The 21679-nt window shown below is 33.5% G+C and overlaps 1 protein-coding gene across 2 annotated transcripts in view; it reads right to left on the bottom strand.

Annotated features, from left to right (window-relative positions):
- LOC142320103 (uncharacterized) overlaps window positions 1-21679 on the bottom strand; it is a 157604-nt gene that overhangs the window by 57573 nt on the left and 78352 nt on the right. For both annotated transcript variants that reach the window (XM_075357782.1, XM_075357781.1), the window contains exons 8-9: window positions 13415-13588; window positions 9061-9231 (exon numbers count right to left, since the gene is read on the bottom strand). In XM_075357782.1, the coding sequence (XP_075213897.1) occupies window positions 9061-9231; window positions 13415-13588 (345 nt within the window). The remainder of the gene's footprint in view (window positions 1-9060; window positions 9232-13414; window positions 13589-21679) is intronic.

Raw genomic sequence — 21679 nt, forward strand, 5'->3', positions numbered from 1 at the left:
GATAGATTATACAAACTGTTGTGTAATATTTATGAACAGAGGGAAGTTCCGTCAGACTTCAAAAAGAGTGTTATAGTCATGATACCACAGAAAGCAGGAGCAGATAAATGTGAAGAATACAGAACAAGAAGAATTGAGAGGAGAGTGGAAGAAGTGTTATGAGAAGACCGATTTGGTTTCAGGAAAAGTATAAGGGCAAGGTTAGCAATTTTTAAAAAATTAGGTTTCAGATACAGAGATAGAAGAATGATTGCTAACATTTACAGGAACCAAACAGCAACAGTAATAATTGAAGAACATAAGAAAGAAGCTGTAATAATAAAGGAAGTCCAACAAAGATGTTCCCCATCACTGTTAATTTTTAATATTTACATAGAACTAATAGTTAATGATATTAAAAAACAATTTAGAACCAGAGTAACAGTACAAGGTGAAAAGATAAAGATGTTATGATTTGCTAATGATATAGTAATTCTAGCTGAGAGTAAAAACGATTTCAAAGGAACAATGAACGGCATGGATGAAGTCCTATACAAGAACTACCACATGAAAATAAACAAGAACAAAACGAAAGTAATGAAATGTAGTAGAAATAACGTGATGGACCACTGAATGTGAAAATAGGAGGAGAAAAGATTATGGAGGTATAAGAATTTTGTTATTTGGGAAGTAGAATTACTAAAGATGGACAAAGCAGGAGCGATATAAGTGTATGTTTGGAGTGTTGCTTTATATAGAAGTGAAACTTGGATGATCGGAGTACCTGAGAAGAAAAGATTAGAAGCTTTTGAAATGTGGTGCTATAGGAGAATGTTAAAAATCAGATGGGTGTATAAAGGGACAAATGAAGAGGCATTGTGGCAAATCGATGAAGAAAGAAGCATTTGGAAAAATATAGTTAAAAGAAGAGATGTACTTACAGGACACATATTAAGGTATCCTGGAATAGTCGTTCTAATATTGGAGGGACAGATAGAAGGAAAAAATTGTGCAGGCAGGCAACATTTGGAATATGTAAAAAAAAATGGTTAGGGATGAAGGATGTAGGGGGTGTACAGAAATGAAACAACTAGCACTAGATAGGGAATCATGGAGAGCTGCATCAAACGACTGAAGACAAAAAAAAAATTTAATTAAAAATTTTGTTTTTGGTAAATTTAAAATTATTTATGCAAATCAATAATTTATCTGATGTATGCTATTTTCTGTGTCATTAAAAAATACAATTTTACTCATTAAAAATAATACTTACATATATATATATAACCTCAAATCTTGATACACAATTTTCACAAAAAAAAAATATATACATATATATACACCACAATATAAATAAAGTTTTATGAATATGAACAACAATATTCACGGATATTTATAATACCCATGTATATAAATATATATTTATTATGACCCAATGTCTGTTATGTTTACAACACGTGCTAATCACTTAATTGCATTTAACGACTGACTGAATTAGAAATTACTTGCATGTACATGCAAACTGATCAGCCTGGGCCTTCGCAAAATGGTGTGTTACATCAGCACGCGCAACTTCTATAACCTGCTGAAAATACACTCTGATCAGATTCTTCTAACGCACCAAGAGAACTATAACTTTAAAAATTCAAATTTTGGCTTCAAATATCTCTGATGGGGCTGGTGATAAAAATCTCAAATTTGCACAAATTAGGGTTTTTGTATATGTTTATGGCAAATAAAAACCTTTCTTGTATATTGTACTAATAAAAAAGTTATAACCACCTCTCAAAAATCATGAAAAACTGGTTAAAAGTGATACCCATTTTGACTCATTAAATAAGTGCTCCAAGAGGGTTTCTTGTCTTCTTTGCACTTTACATTTTTTATGTTTAGCCCCAATGTTGTTGAAGTTGACATTTTCAATATTTTAAAAATAGTTTTTCTTTAAACTATTAATGATAGGTTGTAATTTAATGATAATTTAACCAATACCAGTAACCTAATACAATTTTGATTCAAAAATGCTTGTAAAACTTACCCAAACTGAGATTTCAATGAGTAGCCTACTTCTTTTTTCAAGAACTCATTTTTATTTTTATACTGGTTTATTTTTGTTAACATTATCGAAGAAAAAATAAATTGTAGCAAAATTTTAATTGTTCTCCAATGAAATAGCTTGTTTTTGCAGCAATGAAAGTTTATTATTTAGTGTGGTTAACCAACAGCTGCGATATCTCTTCTGATAATTCTCTTGAAATTGTGTGAGAACGACCTGTCACTGTAGTTAGTTCAAATGATGTCAACTTTCTCAGGACTTTGCAGACTTGTACTCACATTTTGTCTTGTTGAGACTTTTGAAATGATGTACGCAGTCCAGCTGGTGGAAAAAATGAACCTGCACATCGTCATTTTTGAGGCTAATGTCTACAACTTCTCCTATCCACCACTGATCGTCACACACACAAGCAATAGAGTCTTTTTCCTTAAGTGACACAGGATGATTTTCATAGCCCTTGAAGTCTGAAATAAAGTAACATCTTACAATGCCTTCTGACACAGGAACACATTTGTGGTAGCTTCTAGTACCAACTCTTTCACAGCAGTCACAACGGTTTTTTAGAGTTTCTGAAGTCTCAGCTATCTCATCTGATTTAATCTACAAATACTTGATGTTTTTCAGCTTGTGATTACAAAATAAATACATTTCATCATCGTTTAGTATATGACTGTTTAATGGCCTTTACAGGCTTGCCACCCACTCTTGTTTTGTTGTTCCTCCCACACAATCACAGGTGTTTTTCCCATGGGATGATCCAAATAAGTGCCATTTGGCTTTACGGTCGAAGTCTTTTTTGTGACTTACAAAAATCTTTTTATTTTTATACTGACTTTGAAGCTCCATCAATAGAATAGATGAGTTTTTTAATGTCCTCATATACTTCCTTGATATGGTCTGTTAAATGTTTTTAAAAGCAATAAAATGTTGTTGTATTGTGCTTCAAGCGATCACTTAAAATACAGACACTTTTGTGTTGTAATACATCATTTTCCTTGAAATAGAACACAAAAGGGTGAACTGTGGCTTAGTTGTTGACCCAATGGAAACTGTATCTCATCTTAACAAGAAATGAAAAGTTTTCTGCAAAGACTGCAATCACCAAACATTCTTCTTCACCTAATTCTGATATTTTCTTCTTGAAAAACTAAGCTTAAGATTTTGACATAAAATGTTGAGTTTTCAGCTTTTCCAATTGTTCCACTAAAATTTGAAAAACTCATCTTTGGTCTGAAGAATAGTAATAATCTCTGCCCTACCGGCTGTTACCCACTGTTTGTATATTATTGTATCTGGCAACACACCACACTCTTCAGAAAGGTTGGGCATGTCAAACACTGCCTGCTTACCTGAACATTTGGTACACACATTCATCTTGTCACAAACAAAGATGTCTACTAAGTCCTTATAATCAACATTAAATTTGGGATCATCAATCATGAGTTTGATGTTCTGGTGGTGGGGGCAGACACAAACTTATGAGTCCTGGATATACCATCCACCATGCACCATTTTGGACTGAGTTTGCAGAATTTTTGTCTTCCATTTTTTCCTCAGGGTTTTCACTTTTGAAGGAGACGTACAATTAATTTAAGTTCAGAACAAGGCACTTTTACTTTGACACCAACACATGTGCTAACACAATCCTTTTTACTAGGACACAGCCTGCTATTATTGACTTCATAAAATATCACAACTTTTTTAATTGTGTTTAATTCTGTTTTTTTTAAATTCTTGTTTTATGTCTTTTACCTAACTTTGGTAGAATGCCTTGCTCATTAACTAATTCTCAAGTCTAACCAAACGCTCAAAAACATTGAACTCTGATATTATTTTAGATCTGGTCCAAGATTGGCAAAGTAAACTGTTAATTTTAACCTTATCTTCTTTAGAAGCAAGAAAACATTTTTCTTTTAGTTTTAAAAAAAGATCATCATATTCATGTGAAGAAGATTGAGCTGAATTTTCATTTTCAGAAACTTTTGAGTCAATACACAATTCAAGATTCTTTTTAAATTTCTGATACCTTATTTATTTTAAATTTTAATGCTGATAGCCTTTGATCTGCGATTAATTTTTTCAATTTTGATGGACATGATACACCCAAAATGCTACAAACAGTATCCAATTGTTCAATATTGTGATATGGGGAAATGTATTGCTCTAGGTCTTCACATTCATACAGTTAGTTCTTTGTTCTGCTGAGAAAAAATACTTTTGAAACTGTTAACACAAAGAGACTTTCCAGGAACTAAATTTAAATTTTCAACATTAATGACATCTGAATTAACACATAAAAAAATAAGTTGTTTGTTTTTTTTACTAAATTCGCAAATTTTAATGAGTTCTTTTGGCACTGTACCATACACTGTTTTATGATGCTCTTCATTCACATAAATTACTTGAAAATAATGTAAATTTAGCTGGTTTCAAAATTTGTAAATCAAATATTAAGTAATATTTATTACTTAAATATTTAAGTAAATATTTATTTAATAAACACTTCCAAACACAGGATGAAATTTGAGACACTCGATAAAGATGTGAACAGATCACTGACTATCACACTGACCATTCTGTAACTGCAAAGCTAATTGATGCAACAAGTATAAATGAGCATGTTACTACATGTTACTACTGAGCTAATTCAAACTACATGAATTTTCCTGATGACTGGAAATGACTTCAAGCGCCTCTTATAATACTGCAGTTGAATGGTTCAAACTTTACAAGTTTATTTCAACTATAGTAATAAGTATAAAAATATTAAAGTGTCAAGAAGACAAGAAACCCCCTTGGAGCACTTATTTAGTAAGTCAAAATGGTATCGCTTTTAAAGGGTTTAAAAGCGATACTTAAATTAAATTTTATATGGGCTTTTTAAAGGATTTTTTGGCTTTTAAAGGTTTACCTTTTTTATTAATACAATACACAAGAAACTTTTTTATTTGCCATGAACATCTACAAAATCACTAAGTAGTTCAAATTTGAGATTTTTATCACCTACCCGATCACAGTTATTTGAAGTCAAAATTTGAATTTTTCAAAACACATTAATTTTAAAAATTCATAAAAATTTAGGGATAAGTATATCACCATTAATATTATTTATGGTAAAACTACTAACATATACCTAGATATAAAAAGACAATTTAAACTTTGGATGCCATCCCTGCCTCTTGAAAAAATTATCAGAAATAAAATTTCACCATTTTTCATATTCAACTTTATTGGTAATTTTCTCGTAGAAATAAGAGAAATAGGTAAATAAACCGCTGAACCAATCTTTTACCTTGAAAAAATATGAATAAATTGCTTTTTGTTTCATTCTTCCAGGATCAATAGTTTTTTAGTTATGATTTTTTTTCATAAACCCTTACAATCACAAAAATACAGTGCGCACCATAACAAAAATGGCCGTCACAGGTAAACTGCTTAAATAAAAAATTTAAAAAAAATAGTATTAAGATCCTGAAACATGTAGGAAACAAGTGGGTAAGTTTCATTTTTTGGAATTCGTCAAGCAACTACCTCTGGGTCACTTTAAATGGATTGACCCAATAATAATAACAAACAAATAATAAAATAAAGTTTACCAACAGATATTATTAACTAATGATAAAAATGTTTGAGACTGAGACAAATTGAAAAATAAATAGTTAAAAGTTAAATTCTCATCTAACAATAACCTGTAATGATTTTTCATAGCAATCAATTTTCATTTTATATTTCTTAAGTATAGTAATACAATTTTTTTTGTTTTTATTATACTAAAAAGATTTTTTTGTTTTGCAAATCACTAACATTAAGTGCAGAAAATAACATTTTGCAAATATCATCCGTTTTGGTTTATACACTGCTGAAGTCAATCACTTAAACTTTTCATTATGCTTTGCAGCATGCACCTATAACTCAGACAGTGAATGCGGTTTTCTAATACAAACTTTGGATTTTAAATAACCCCATGGGAAGAAGTTACATACCAAGTCAAGTGGGTGGGATTCCCATGTGATGTCACTAAGTAAGGAAATTAAACATTGGAAACATCCTCCTTAACACTTCATCAAAACCATAGCTATATGGGCAGTTGCCCCATTCTGTTGGAACTACAGTTTGGTTCAGTTTAAGCCCCTTCTGTAAAGTTCTGCACAGCACTGAATTGTGCCATTTTGCATTCACTGACTATCTGACCACCTTCTTCAAAGAAATATGGCCAGATTATCATAAACATCACAACCCCCACACCACACTGTGACCCATTTTATATGAAATGGACCCTCATGAAGTTAAGTTGGAATTTATATCGAGCTAATATCAGAGTTCTATTTATTAACACACCACAACAGGTAGAAATGTATTTCATTACTCAAGGATTATTATGTTTTCTGTCATTATTTCCAACATTGTCTACAAAAATTCAGCATCTTTCAAAATCACAACAGGTCCATTTTTAACAACATCAATTTGTAGAAATTAGATAGAATGCAGTACTGTTCTGACAGTTTCATTGGGAATGTTCAGGATGCATGAATGTCAACCCACTAGGTTGGTCTAGAGGTGAACATGGTGAACACATCTTCTCAAATCAGCTGATATGGAAGTTGAGAGTTCCAGCGTTCAAGTCCTAGTAACGTCAGTTATTTTTATACGAATTTGAGTACTAGATACTGGATACCGGTGATCTTTGGCGGTTGGATTTCAATTAAACACACATCTCAGGAATGGTTGAACTGAGACTGTACAAGACTACACTTCATTTATACTCATACATATTATCCTAATTCATCCTCTGAAGTAATATCTGAACAGTAATTTCTGGAGGCTAAACAGGGAAAAAAAAGAAAGGATGTCAATGCAGCAAACACCAAGACTTTCAATCACCTGCCTTTCCGATCAACGTATTCCTAAGTCTCCTGATGATTTTATTTTGAAATTTTTTTTACAATTCAATGTCTCTTAGAGAGTCAAAAAGTTTTATCAGCAAAGCATCAGGTCCAGTATATAATAACCTTGTCTACACAGTATTACTTATATTGGTATACAATGATTGATGAAGTTATTTAAGCTACAGATTTATTAAAAATTTTCTTCCCAAGTAATAGTGCACATATGGCAAAGCCCTGTAATTTTTTTAGTAAGAAATAATTCAGATTTGCATGAAATAACACAAAAATATGAGGTCATTCTGAAAGTTTCGTCCTGACAAACAGATAGCGAAGTATGACCAAATGGTTATGATATTTGTAAAGAATTGTTTTTCAAATGGCATGCTGCAAAGTGCATTTAGACTTACAGACTTGTACATCTAGTTAATTGATTTTGGAAATTGAGTAAACCAAATAAGTTTTGATATTTTTTTAAAAATGGATTAAATAAAAATTTGTACTGTTATAAATTAATCTGCTTTAAAAGGTTTAACCACACAGACAATAGACATACAAAAAAAAAATTATATTACACTTTAAAGGATTCTTAAAAAGCAAGCTGATGAATTTAAATGTGGACGTACATCCTTTGAAGATGATTGGAAATGCTCAAAATACCCAAAAGCAACATGATTAACAAAATTATCACAAAATCCACAATGTTGAATTAAATGATCACCAAAATTGAACAAATTTTTATTTTTTATTTTAAAAAGTTATTAGAATTGATCCACCTAAAGCACATTTAACAGATGAAATTTCATAATTGTAGAACCATTACTTAAACAAAAAGCCAAATATAAGCTAACAGTTACATACATACAGTTGGAGTAATTTATTTTGCATGGTGAATAATAATAACACATGAAATTAAATTCTGCGATTTCCACACAGTACTGTCAGTTTCATACTGAAAACATCATTAAACAAATGATATAAAAAATAACTCTGACTGAACGAATTAGTGAGATGTGATATTAGGTCATTTCATTTAATCTTTATCATTTTGCTTTATATGTGATATCAAAATATAATGGAAGTTTATTAAAAGTTTGTAACAATCATAAAATCCAGCTTATTTTATTTCAGCTATACATTTATACATAAATAAATAAGTGTGAGTCAATAATCATCCACAATGTATTTACATTTTATTTCTGCTGGCAACACTGCTCTTTTTGTATGCAAATGTTATACGTTGTGTCTAATCAAACTCAAATTGATTTTAAGTTAATAAATCAATTCTCTCACAATCGTAATGTTAACTGCACTTTCCAGAAGAGCAGTGTCAATTATTCCATTGTTTTGTAATTTGAAAGGGCAAATATCTACCGAAACCTTTTGGCACAATACAGTAACAGTATTTTACAACAGTAACATGTCTATGAACAGAGTGAAAAATTAAAAGATAGTCAATTTTGCTTTACCTGTCATAACAACTTTATGATCTTATGCGAAAAGAGGACAACTAAAACCGATTAAATCAAGTTGGAGGTATTTGTATAGCCTCCATTATAGTACTGATCTCATTCCTTCAGTTTGGTCCACTCAGACACATTAAGAAGCGTTGATTCATCTAACCAAAAATTGAAGCAATTGGTACAAGCTAGGCTTGTTGCTCAACCAAGAACTTTTTTATGAGGTCATAAAGAAACGTCCCCAGCAGTAGACATTGGAAAGCAAGGGGCTATATTAAAAAAATGATGTTATCGTACAGAGTGCACTGTAGATAATTATTGACACACCCACATAAAATTTTATAAGCAAACTTTTCAAGATACCGTAAAAAAAATCTTGGAATTTGTTTTGAGTAATGGCAATAATTCCAGCTATTATATAATATACAACAGCCAAAAAAATTATAATTATTTTAAAATTAGCTATTTTTAATCATGTAAGAGCTAAAATGAACAGATACAGCAAGCAGCCAATGGCTTGTTTCACAAGGATGCTTGATGTAATTTACAAATAAATTAACAAGTTATCTTTTCTCCTATACAGAATGTAGATTATTGAAGCATATCCTGAGTAATGGTACCTATAAAAGATACAAAAATAAAAATAAAAATTATAAAAACATACTAAAATAAATTTACATACCAACACACTGACATTTTTAATGGGAATAGTTAATGGTGTGCTTGTATATACTGCATTTTTGAAATTCATATTTGATTCTGCTGATATACCATTTACTCTAGTAAACATCAGATGGTCATCTACTGCACCATTCTTTTTATCTTTCAATGCGTTACATTCAGCTTCTAAATCCTATAAAGAATATAAAAAAACTTTAAAATAGTTATACAATATAAAAAAAGTTACCTTTAACCCACATTACACATCATAAATGAAATATTTTATACCACTAAGTAAGTTTTAATACTCTCAACTTGAGAACTTTTTTTCATTTAAAACGAATATAAATGTAATAACCCCCCTAAAATATTATTATAGTCCTAAACTGGAGGTTGGTAAGAATAGTGGAAGAGAGTGCAGGAAAGTAACAATTTGGCTTCAGGAAAGGGAACAGAACCAGATATGCACCTGGGTCACTAAGGATGTTGTGAACGATATTTAGAGAGAAGAAGAGGAAAGAGACTGTGTTTCATTAGGTTACATCTATTAACTAATTAAGAAATAAATATAGGAGAACAAGAAATAAGATGCATAAGGTTTACTGATGATATGGTAATTCTAGTTGATGTCCACACACAAATGCGTGCATGCTTTAAAGATTAACAGACCTGTAGGAAGAAATTAAGACAAATATAGGAAAACTAAAGTAATAGGAAATAGAGGAGATAGAGGTAAGGACAAGTGAAGGAAGAACAGAAAAAGTAAAGAATTACAGTTACGTTGGTATTATATGGTGAAAGTGGGCTGGAAGAGTGCAATGGAAATAAAGGAAGAATAGCAATGGCGAAGTCCTTTCCTTTTCTTAAATAAGAAAAGGAAATTACTGTATAGTAAAAGATTGAAGAGTTAAGGAAGAATGTATAGTGTCTTGTATAAGAGAAAGCAAGAAAGGAAGAAGGAAAGGGACTGAGGCTAATGTAAAAAGGAATGTTGGAGGCTTCTGAATATGGATATGGAAAAGAATGGAGAAAGTAAACTGGACCAATAAAGTGAGAAATAAGGAAGTAATGAACAGGATTAAAGAAGAAAGAGCGCATATTCAGGAAGTACAAAAAAAGAAAAGGAAATTGGTTAGAACATGTGGGTGAGGAAATGGAATCTTGCATTGGAAGTCAGAAGAAGGATAAATTAACAAATAAAGTAAAGATTGGAAATTACGATACAAAGGAGAAAGTGTGAGCTTCATGTACAACATCAAATTTAAATAAACTTACTATGTCGAGAATTGCGAAACAATGTACTAGGACCATGTTGATTATATTATGCTTCTCTCTCGAGTTTTACAAAAAAAATTTACAATAACTCAACACATTAAAAAATATTTCCAACAGCGATGGATAATACACATTAGTTATAAAAATAAAGAAAAATGACAATAAATATATTTGACTCAGAATTCCCATAACTAGTCTACTTAAGCTTGTAAAACCGCTATTACATAACTACTTGTATACATCAAAATTTAGTAAAATATCTTAAAAATACTTACGATAGGAAAAGGAATTTACCAATCTGAAATTAATTTTGTATTTTTTAACAATTTTTTTGTATTTTTTAACAATTGAAGAACATAAGAAAGAAGCCCTAATAAGAAAGGGAGTCCAACAAGGATGTTCCCTATCGCCATTACTTTTTAATCTTTACATGGAACTAGCAGTTAATGATGTTAAAGAACAATTTAGATTCGGAGTAACAGTACAAGGTGAAAAGATAAAGATGCTACGATTTGCTGATGATATAGTAATTTTAGCCGAGAGTAAAAAGGATTTAGAAGAAACAATGAACGGCATAGATGAAGTCCTACGCAAAAACTATCGCATGAAAATAAACAAGAACAAAACAAAAGTAATGAAATGTAGTAGAAATAACAAAGATGGACCACTGAATGTGAAAATAGGAGGAGAAAAGATTATGGAGGTAGAAGAATTTTGTTTTTTGGGAAGTAAAATTACTAAAGATGGACGAAGCAGGAGCGATATAAAATGCCGAATAGCACAAGCTAAACGAGCCTTCAGTAAGAAATATAATTTGTTTACATCAAAAATGAATTTAAATGTCAGGAAAATATTTTTGAAAGTGTATGTTTGGAGTGTCGCTTTATATGGAAGTGAAACTTGGACAATCGGAGTATCTGAGAAGAAAAGATTAGAAGCTTTTGAAATGTGGTGCTATAGGAGAATGTTAAAAATCAGATGGGTGGATAAAGTGACAAATGAAGAGGTATTGCGGCAAATAGATGAAGAAAGTAGCGTTTGGAAAAATATAGTTAAAAGAAGAGACAGACTTATAGGCCACATACTAAGGCATCCTGGAATAGTCGCTTTAATATTGGAAGGACAGGTAGAAGGGAAAAATTGTGTAGGCAGGCCACGTTTGGAGTATGTAAAACAAATTGTTGGGGATGTAGGATGTAGAGGGTATACTGAAATGAAACGACTAGCACTAGATAGGGAATCTTGGAGAGCTGCATCAAACCAGTCAAATGACTGAAGACAAAAAAAAAAAAAAAAAGAAAAAAAAAAAGAAATTAATTTTAATTACAATTTTAAACATAATTTGTCATTTAAACATGTTATAATTTCAATAATAATATTTTTTAATGCTATAAAAAAAATCAACAAATAAGAAATCTTCTGATAAATCAATGCATGTCTTCATGGAGTGGCCTTTGACATTAAATTCTCATACCTGTACTTCATACAAATCACAGTCTATGATTTTCCTGATCAGTTTTTTTTCTTAAAAAAAATAACACTCATAACACTAATCTAACCACAACAAAGTCCCGCATATAACTTACGCTTTCTGATGGTGTCACAGGTCTAACCCCACCACTATTTCTCAGAATTTTCCAAGTCTGTGTGAGTAACAAATGTAACACAAATGTAACACTCTGTATAGAAAACGTTTGCTAATTTCTCACGTATGATGTCATACTTCTTAAAATCCTATTTTAAAAAGAAATTTGATAACTAATGAATCATGCTGCTATTAATTTAATTTTTACGCTTTAAAAAAAATATCGTCTGTCAACGTATTAAGAAATCCATATAACAAAAAATTTACAATAGAATAAAATACAAATAAATTCACCAATTTAAATAATCCAATTTAATTTAAATTTAGGTCAAAATTTATAATGGTTACAAAAGCTTGGGACAGACGTGTATGGAGACTGCAGTGGTAGTGTAAGCTGTCTGTCTAATGTAAGGTGCCTGGCAGCACCTGCTGCCAGGCAGACACCAGATGATGATGAAGACAAATATCAAGGATGAATTTTGCAGTGGTCGATCAGTTTTTGCAGCTGATGAGAAGCACCAAAAGAAGGTGGAAATATTTCCATTTGGTACAACTTAGGAGACGTGTCTTGCATTCAACAATCCATGGAGTGATTAATAGTACTCTAATAATTTATTCATCATGTTAACCACCATGTTGTGAAGTTGAAATTTGAATCTATTTCACACCCTTCATACTCACCAGAATTGGTGCCTTGTGATTTTCACTTCTTTCTGAAGAGGGATATTAAAGGTATTAATTTCACCACAAATATTGAAATGAAGGACACACAGTGAGGTCATGATTCAAGCAAACATCACCAGCATTCTTCATTGACAAAATGAGACAACTGGTTCACTGTTGGAAGAAATGTAATAATTAAATAATAAATGTGATGTGGGAAAATAAATATAATTTTTTGTAGTAAATAAAATGAACTTTTGTGCATATTTGTTTCAATTAACTATCTTCTTTTCAGTTTTGAGTTATAAGCAACTGTGCATTACACTTCAGCTATCCCCTCGTACTTTGACTAACAAACTGTAACATTAAGCAGCTGGATTGAAGTTCTATAAAACACTCTTAAAATCTCTAAGTACTTTCAGGGTGTTTTCTAAATGCTTGTCAATAAAATAATCATACATTCAGTAATAATAACTTCATATTATTTCAAATAATTTTTCTCTTTTTAAATGTAACAAATTCTAAACCGCAAAGAAACAAAATATATTTATAGACAAACCAATAAATCAATCAATTTAAGATCACAATATCTCAATTAGATAACTTAATTCATCATAGAAACACCTAAGAAGCTTGTGCATGGGAATATGAATATGGAAATTAGTGTATGAAAAATGCCATTACCATACCTGTGACCAAGATTCGAACCCAGGACCTCTGGATGGAAGGTAGAGACGCTAGCGCTCCACCATAGCGACTGGCAATTTTAAACACTATTTACTAGAAAACTTATCTAAATTCTGAGATAAAATAATTACAAAATTAATAATTGAAATAATTTATAAACAATTACCTTGCACAACAATGTTATTTTATTAAGTTGTAGTGTATTTTCCTCTAATTCCAATTCTTTCTGTAGTTTTTCTTTAACAATATTATCTAACTGATCTTGAGTCGATAACATTTGATTTTGCCAGCTTTGGAGGCTATTTAGAGAACTATTATACTGCAATTTCAATAACTCAAGCTGTAAATAAAAAAAATAAGACATTCAATAGTGTTTTGTTTTTTTTAATGAAAACTGAAATCTAGGGAAAATGAATATTTTTAGAAACTTTATAAAAAAAATAGGTTTTTAAATAAATGAAACATTTTCCTGCCGCCTATGTGATAAATTTTGATAACAATTTTCACACTAATAATATCTTATTTAAAAAATAACAAAAAAATCATTAGTTGACAGGTTCCAATAGTAAAAAGAGCAAAAAATATAGAGAATTTCTATCTTTTTCAGTGTGGGAAAAACGTTTTTTAGACATCACTTTAAAAAAAGGCATTTTTTTATTTATTTATTGAACCAAAAAAACACATGTGTTTATAACAGGTTACAAAAAAAAAAACACAAATATACTATTGTTATTTTTTATGATAGTGTAGGATCACTTCAGTCAGCAGTACATTATTCAAGTCTATTCGATGGGACTGTTTGGCCCTTGCAGTCCTCCTACTACTTTTATATACGTTTTGTTCGATCTTTGGGTGCTTGCTAGTGTTGAAAATGGTCATGTGAAGTCATTCTTGCAAGAGTTTTTGTTCTTGATTTTCTTGAAATAAATATATATAAAACATGTGTGTCTGTGTATGTGTATATATTTTTTTTTGTATTCAGTCATTTGACTGGTTTGATGTAGCTCTCAAAGATTCCCTATCTAGTACCTGTCGTTTCATTTCGGGTATACCCCCTACATCCTACATCCCTAACAATTTGTTTTACATATCCCAAATGCTGCCTGCCTGCACAAATTTTTCCTTCTATCTGTCCCTCCAATATTAAAGCCACTATTCCAGGATGCCTTAATATGTGGCTTGTAAGTATATCTCTTCTTTTAACTATATTTTTCCAAATGCTTCAGTCTTCAACAAATTTGCCACAACATCTCTTTGTTTGTCACTTAATCAAACCATCTGATTTTTAACATTCTCTTATAGAACCACATTTCACAAGCTTATAATCTTTTGTTCTCAGGTACTCCGATCATCCAAGTTTCACTTCCATATAAAGCTACACTCCAAACATACACTTTCAAAAATCTTTTCCTGACATTTAAATGAACTTTTGATGTAAACAAATTATATTTCTGACTGAAGGCTCGTTTCGCCTGTGCTATTCAGCATTTTATATCGCTCCTGCTTTGTCCATCTTTAGTAATTCTACTTGCCAAATAACAAAATTCTTTTACCTCCATAATTCTTTCTCTTCCTAATTTCACACTCAATGGTCCATCTTCATTATTTCTACTACATTTCATTACTTTCGTTTAGTTCTTGTTCATGAGGTAGTCCATTTTCATGAGGTAGTTCTTGCGTAGGACTTCATCCATACCGTTCATTGTTCCTTCTAAATCTTTTTAATCTCAGATAGAATTATTATATCATCAGCAAATCGTAGCATCTTTATCTTTTCACCTTGTACTGTTACGATGGATCTAACTTGTTCTTTAACATCATTAACTGCTAGATCTATGTAAAGATTAAAACGTAACTGAGATAGGGTAACTAAGTTCTGTGCATTCAGATTATGTGATAAATTAACCATGCATGACTCATCAATATAGAAAACATAGTACAATGTTTAATTCACTTTCTTTAGTCTGTGGTAGATAACTTTTGATTTGTTTTCACTTTTTAGGGGGGCTTGATTAGTCCTTTACACCACGTCAATTAGGAACCAGTATACCTGGAAATCTAACGGAAAACTGATCTTCTCCTGTATGCAAATACTGTCTGTGCTCATGGAAGATGTATTCAGTGACAAATATTCACTGTTCTAAAGTGCACATAGTAAGCACATTCTGAACGCACACAGTAAGACATAATTTGATTCGTTTAAAGACAATGAACAGCAAAGAACCAGAGACATGTTATCTAAAGGTCACCGACCTGACTGCCAAATGTAACAAAAATGAGTAGACATTGAAATATAAATATATACTTTTATCCATCCAAAGTGAGTGTTCACAGGAAATCAGTCATTTATATATTACAATTTGTACATGTATTAGCAAAAATTCAATCATGTAATGTGGAGAATAATTATTTAGGCTTGTATTAAGCGATGTAAATATTATTTGTGATGTTGCTTGGATTGTAAATAATAAATCTCTTGTTTTTATTTTTAGAACATTTTTATTTTAAACATATGCTCATTTTTCCTGACATTTAAATGAACTTTTGATGTAAACAAATTATATTTCTGACTGAAGGCTCGTTTCGCCTGTGCTATTCAACATTTTATATCGCTCCTGCTATGTCAATCTTTAGTAATTCTACTTCCCAAACAACAAAATTCTTTTACCTCCATAATCTTTCTCTTCCTAATTTCACATTCAGTGGTCCATCTTCATTATTTCTACTACATTTCATTACTTTCATTTAGTTCTTGTTCATGAGGTAGTTCTTGCGTAGGACTTCATCCATACCGTTCATTGTTCCTTCTAAATCTTTTTAATCTCAGCTAGAATTATTATATCATCAGCAAATCGTAGCATATTTATCTTTTCACCTTGTACTGTTACTATGGATCTAACTTGTTCTTTAACATCATTAACTGCTAGTTCTATGTAAAGATTAAAACGTAACTGAGATAGGGAACATTCTTGGACTCCTTTTCTTATGGCTTCTTTCTTATGTTCTTCAATTATTACTGCTTGCTGTTTGGTTCCTGTAAATGTTAGCAATCATTCTTCTAAATCTGTATTTGAATCTAATTTTTTTTAAATGCCAAACATTTTATTCTAGTCTACGTTATCGAATGCCTTTTCTAGGTCTATAAATGCCATGTATATTGGTTTATTTTTCTTTAATCTTCCTTCTACTATTAATCTGGGCCCGAAAATTGCTTCCTTTCTCCCTATACTTTTCCTGAAACCAAATTGGTCTTTTGAGACTGTTTCCTGAAACCAAATTGATCTAGTTAAGATTTTTGATGTATGGCTAGTTAAGGTAATTGTTCTGCATTCTTCACATTTATCTGCTCCTGCTTCTTTGGTGTCATGACTATAACACTTTTTTTGAATTCTGACGGAACTTCCCCTTTTTCATAAATATTACACACCAGTATGTATAATCGATCAATCGCTTTCTCACCTGCACTGCGCAGTAATTCTGCAGGTATTCCATTTATTCCAGGAGCCTTTCTGCCATTCAAATCTTTTAATGCTTTCTTAAATTCAGATCTCAGTATTGTTTCTCCCATTTCATCCTCTTCGACTTCCTCTTCTTCCTCAATAACACCATTTTCTAATTCATTTTCTCCATATAACTCTACAATATATTCCACCCAATTTACCTTTCTTATTATAAATCAGTGTACCATCTTTGTTTAACACATTATTCGATTTTAATTTATGTACCCCAAAATTTTCCTTAACTTTCCTGTATGCTCCATTTATTTTACCAATGTTCATTTCTCTTTCCGCTTCTAAACACTTTTCTTTAATCCACTCTTCTTTCGCTAGTTGCACTACCTGTTTATAGTATTTCTTAATTGTTGATAGTTCCTTTTACTTTCTTCATCACTTGCATTCTTATATTTTCTACGTTCATCCATCAGCTGCAATATATAGTTTGAAACCCAAGGTTTTCTACCAGTTCTCTTTGTTCCACCTATTTTCGATTCTGCTGATTTAAGAATTTCCTTTTTAACATTCTCCCATACTTCTTCTACACTTTCTACCTTATCTTTTTTGCTCAGACCTTTTGCGATGTCCTCCTCAAAAATCTTCTTTACCTCCTCTTCCTCAAGCTTCTCTAAATTCCACCAATTCATCTGACACCTTTTCTTCAGGTTTTTAAACGCCAATCTACATTTCATTATCACCAAATTATGGTCGCTATCAATGTCTGCTCCAGGGTAAGTTTTGCAGTCAACGAGTTGATTTCTAAATCTTTGCTTAACCATGATATAATCTATCTGATACCTTGCAGTATCGCCTGGCTTTTTCCAAGTGTTTATTCTTCTATTATGATTTTTAAACTGGGTGTTGACAATTACTAAATTATACTTCGTGCAAAACTCTATAAGTCGGTCCCCTCTTTCATTCCTTTTGCCCAGCCTCTATTCACCATCATGTTAACAATCATTGTCGACTTAGGTTTTGATTTTATTCTGATTACAATGATTCTATCACTAAGCTTTTTGAAATACTCTACTTTCTTCCATATCTTTTTGTTCATTATGAAACCTACTCCTCCCTGCCCATTATTTGAATCTGAGTTAATTATTCTAAAATCACCTGACCAAAAGTCGTTTTCGTCTTCCCACTGAACCTCACTAATTCCTACTACATCTACATTTATCCTATCCATTTCCCTCTTTAAATTTTCTAACCTACCATCCTTTTTTAAACTTCTAAAATTCCATGCTCCAACTCGAAGAATGTTATTTTTTAATTTTCTGGTGACCCTTTCCTTAGTAGTCCCCACTTGGAGATCTGAACGGGGGACTAGTTTACCTCCGTAATATTTTACCAAAGAGGGCGCCTCCATCATTGCTATATGAAAATGCAAAGAGCTACATTTTCTTGGAAAAAAAAGCAGCTGTAGTTTTCCATTGCTTTCAGCTGCGCAGTACTCAGAGGACTGAGTGATGTTGTTATGGCCGTTTAAATCGTCCTGACTTATGCCCTTTCAACTACTTAAAGAGCTGCTGCTCTCTTTCAGGAATCATTCCTTAGTCTGGCTCTCAACAGATACCTCTCCGATATGGTTGCACCATCGTCATGATTACTTTCCGTTTGACTGCATTCAGTTATTTGTGATGACATGAGACGATTTAATGGCATCATCTGTTTGGCTTTACCGCAGCACTCTCCAGTATATGATCAATGAACCTGCAGACCTTGCATAAAGTTACTCCCAGGTATTTAACCCTGTCTCTACTTTGAATAGGGTGCTCTCTGATTCTGAGGTCAATGGGCCTGACCACATGTCTTCCCATAAGGATAATGAACTCGCACTTATTTGATGCCAACTGTTGCCTGTGCTCCATAACTTTGCCATAATCTGAAGCACATCCAACCATCTATAGTGGCTAGTGTCAGTTCTCCCCTGTCCTCGAGCTCATTTTCAATCTTGTAGTGTACTAAGTCTGCTAAATCGTTGGTATACGCTATGGACTCAGTTTGTGTAGCAGGCAGAAGTTCGGGGCCCTGTCATAAACAATGTTCTAAAGCAGGGGTTCTAGCACCAACCCCTGCAGAACCTCCAGACATCGTGAAGCAGAAGGTACCCTGCTGTGTCTGCAGATACCCATCTATCATTCAAGTATGCACTGATTTGCTGCCATGGATAGCTAATGCCTTTCTCCTCCAAACTGCCATAATGGTACCACAAGGCACCGACCAAAAGCGTTTTGTACGTCAAGGACAATCAGCATGGGCATTTTCCTTGTTTTCCAGGTGCCACTCCTTGCTTCCAAAGCAAATTTGACAACTTTTATGACAGCCTGTGTGGTTGATCTAATACCCCAGAAACCAAACTGGTTTGGGTGGATACCAGCACTCAAGTTCAGCTCATCTACGATATGGGTGGCTAGCATCCTTTCCACAGCTTTGGCCATATTGTTAAGTAGATAAATCAGACGCTATCCCTCAGCCGTCTCTGCGAGCTTGTCTTTGGGCAGAAAGATTATATGTGCTTCCCTCCAGCACGCTGGGAAGGTGCCCTTCTCCAAGCCTTGATTCACCATATCAACTATTTCTTATGGTATGCATATAACAAGTCCCTTTAAAATCGAGACCGGTACCCCATCTGGGCCCAGACTCTTCTTATCCCTCAACTTGTTAATTTCAGAGGATACTTCTTCGAGCGTAAAACACCTCCTACCAAATACATTGGGCCCCATTATTGCTAGCTCAGGACAAGGAAAAAGCCTTGCTATCACACACCTAGTTCGTTCCTCAATGAGCATAAGCAGACATCTCCCAAACCTCTTCCTGATAATTTGAAACGTCTGCCCCACAGGGATCATTATCCAGCTTCGCACATTGGTCCTGCCATTTCTGGCACTTACTCTTTTAGATTTCATAGTTAAGGATCTTCCTGCACTCCTTATAACATAAAACAGCAGTCTTCCCGTCCAATTTGTTGAAGTCACGGCATGATTCTCTGATTGCATTGTAAATCTCAATGCAGCTTTGCAACCCTAAATGTCCACCAATAGGCCGGTTAGATATCCCTGTAACTGACTGGAATCCTGGCCATCTCCTCACTAATAATAATAGTATGCAGAGACGCTGGGGTCAATTGAAATACATCCTTAATTTGCTCTACGACGTTAACTGTGACCATCTTCGTCTGGTGATGGGACAGTCTAGACTATGAGTTGCAGACCTCAGCAATGTTGCAAAGTGATCACTAGCGATTTCATGCAGCAATACTCACCAGCTGCACAAGTGATGATCCCATCAACTATCCAACACAGATCAAGCACCAAAGTGTCCTCTGGCTTCACATGTAGGGGTAGTGTCGTCGGTACAGTAGAGGCCATTCACCTCCACCATGTCCATCAGCAATTCTCCACTGTGGTTTGTATAATTGTTTCCAGTCACAAGACTTACAACTGAAGTCAACATTAATTAAGATTATTAAGATCAAGAGCAAGATTATTTTCTTGGGTGACCTCTCTTCCTGGATGTGGGCCTGACAATGGACCCAACTGATTCTGATCCTCTTCTCTACCAACTTCCAGGCAGCATGAAGAGAGGTGATAACAGTAATGTTTTTAGTTTCCCCAAACGCTGACCTAATTGAAAAGATCTTGAAGTCCTCCACATCCCCCAAATTATGTACAATCGCATACTTGACCACCTGTTCTGACGTGTCGGAGTCTACGTCTTTAATGTGTACCACCACCCTCCGGCCGCCACAAAGTCCTGTGGCTTCCTCTAGCCACCACAGGACTTTAGGTCAACATGAAGATCGGATGCCTTGTTTCACAGAATCATTGTAAGTTGTTCGGCATTCTGTACTCCCATGACTAGAATAAGGAGTTCTTCCCCATTGCCTTTTCTAAGTAAAAGAACGTCGCTGGCCTCCTCCTTTTCCTTTTTTAAACATATTGTATTTATTTGTATTATTAACAGCTAATTGTGTATTTTTAGCTACATAAATAAATACCCAACAAAATTTATTTTTCAAAGGCAATGTTCGAACCTTCGGAACTTATCTGCAGAGAGCAACTTTCGGTCCACTGCAATGGAAGTGTAATGTATTAGTCCAGTCCATAGGTATAAATCAAACAAAAAATCTGCAAGATACTTCTCTGTCTTTCCACTTAAAACTCAAATAATTAACCTTAAAGAGGTCCTCCTTCTAAGTTAAACACTGTAGAAGGTTGGGTGGCTGACACAACATAAAATTTATTCAAAAAATAAGTCTGTTTACGTATGAAGATTGTAAGATTGTATCCCCATACACTCATTCTGGCTGTACAGGCTGATGAATACTCTGGTCTCCTTTAGTACGTCCAGAGTACTGTGGTTTTTGTCTACTTTTGGTGTTTTGACTGCTGGTCGAGTGTGTACCTTCCAGTGGTATCAAGTCTACCAATCGAGGATTGCGAACACAGCTAGCACAAGGTTAAAATATAGACTCATCTTTTCACTTTTTGCGGGAGTGAACGGAGAAAGTTTTCTGCGACGCGTGTCCGCCTCAACGGGGCTGAAAGGTGGCAACGACTGCTGGTCGTTAGCCCCCGTAACAGAACAGGCCGAGCCTGTAGTCCTTCTGCGCTCTTAGAGCGAGGGCCGTAATTTGTGGTTTTTTGCCGTACGAGTAGTATCGCAATCAATCGATACAGCAGCGGCCAAGAGGCACAAAGAGTGACAGGAGAACGTAAAGGTCTCCAGCTGCCCGTACTCGCTGCGGGTGGTTGTCACACCATGGGCTTGCCCAAACCAGTTAGTAGGGAGACAGCGAGAATTTCGTCAGTTTTCCAGTGCGTTAGGGAATCTTCGGCCATGTCGGAGTTCCAAGTAGTAAAGAAGTCCAGGCGGAAGAGGAAACCAGCGCCGGTGCCGTCGACTAGCTCCTCAGAGGACGAGGAAAGCGACGCGAT

This window comes from Lycorma delicatula, chromosome 2 (genome assembly GCF_047948215.1).
Source record: "Lycorma delicatula isolate Av1 chromosome 2, ASM4794821v1, whole genome shotgun sequence".
Taxonomy (NCBI): Eukaryota; Metazoa; Arthropoda; class Insecta; order Hemiptera; family Fulgoridae; genus Lycorma; species Lycorma delicatula.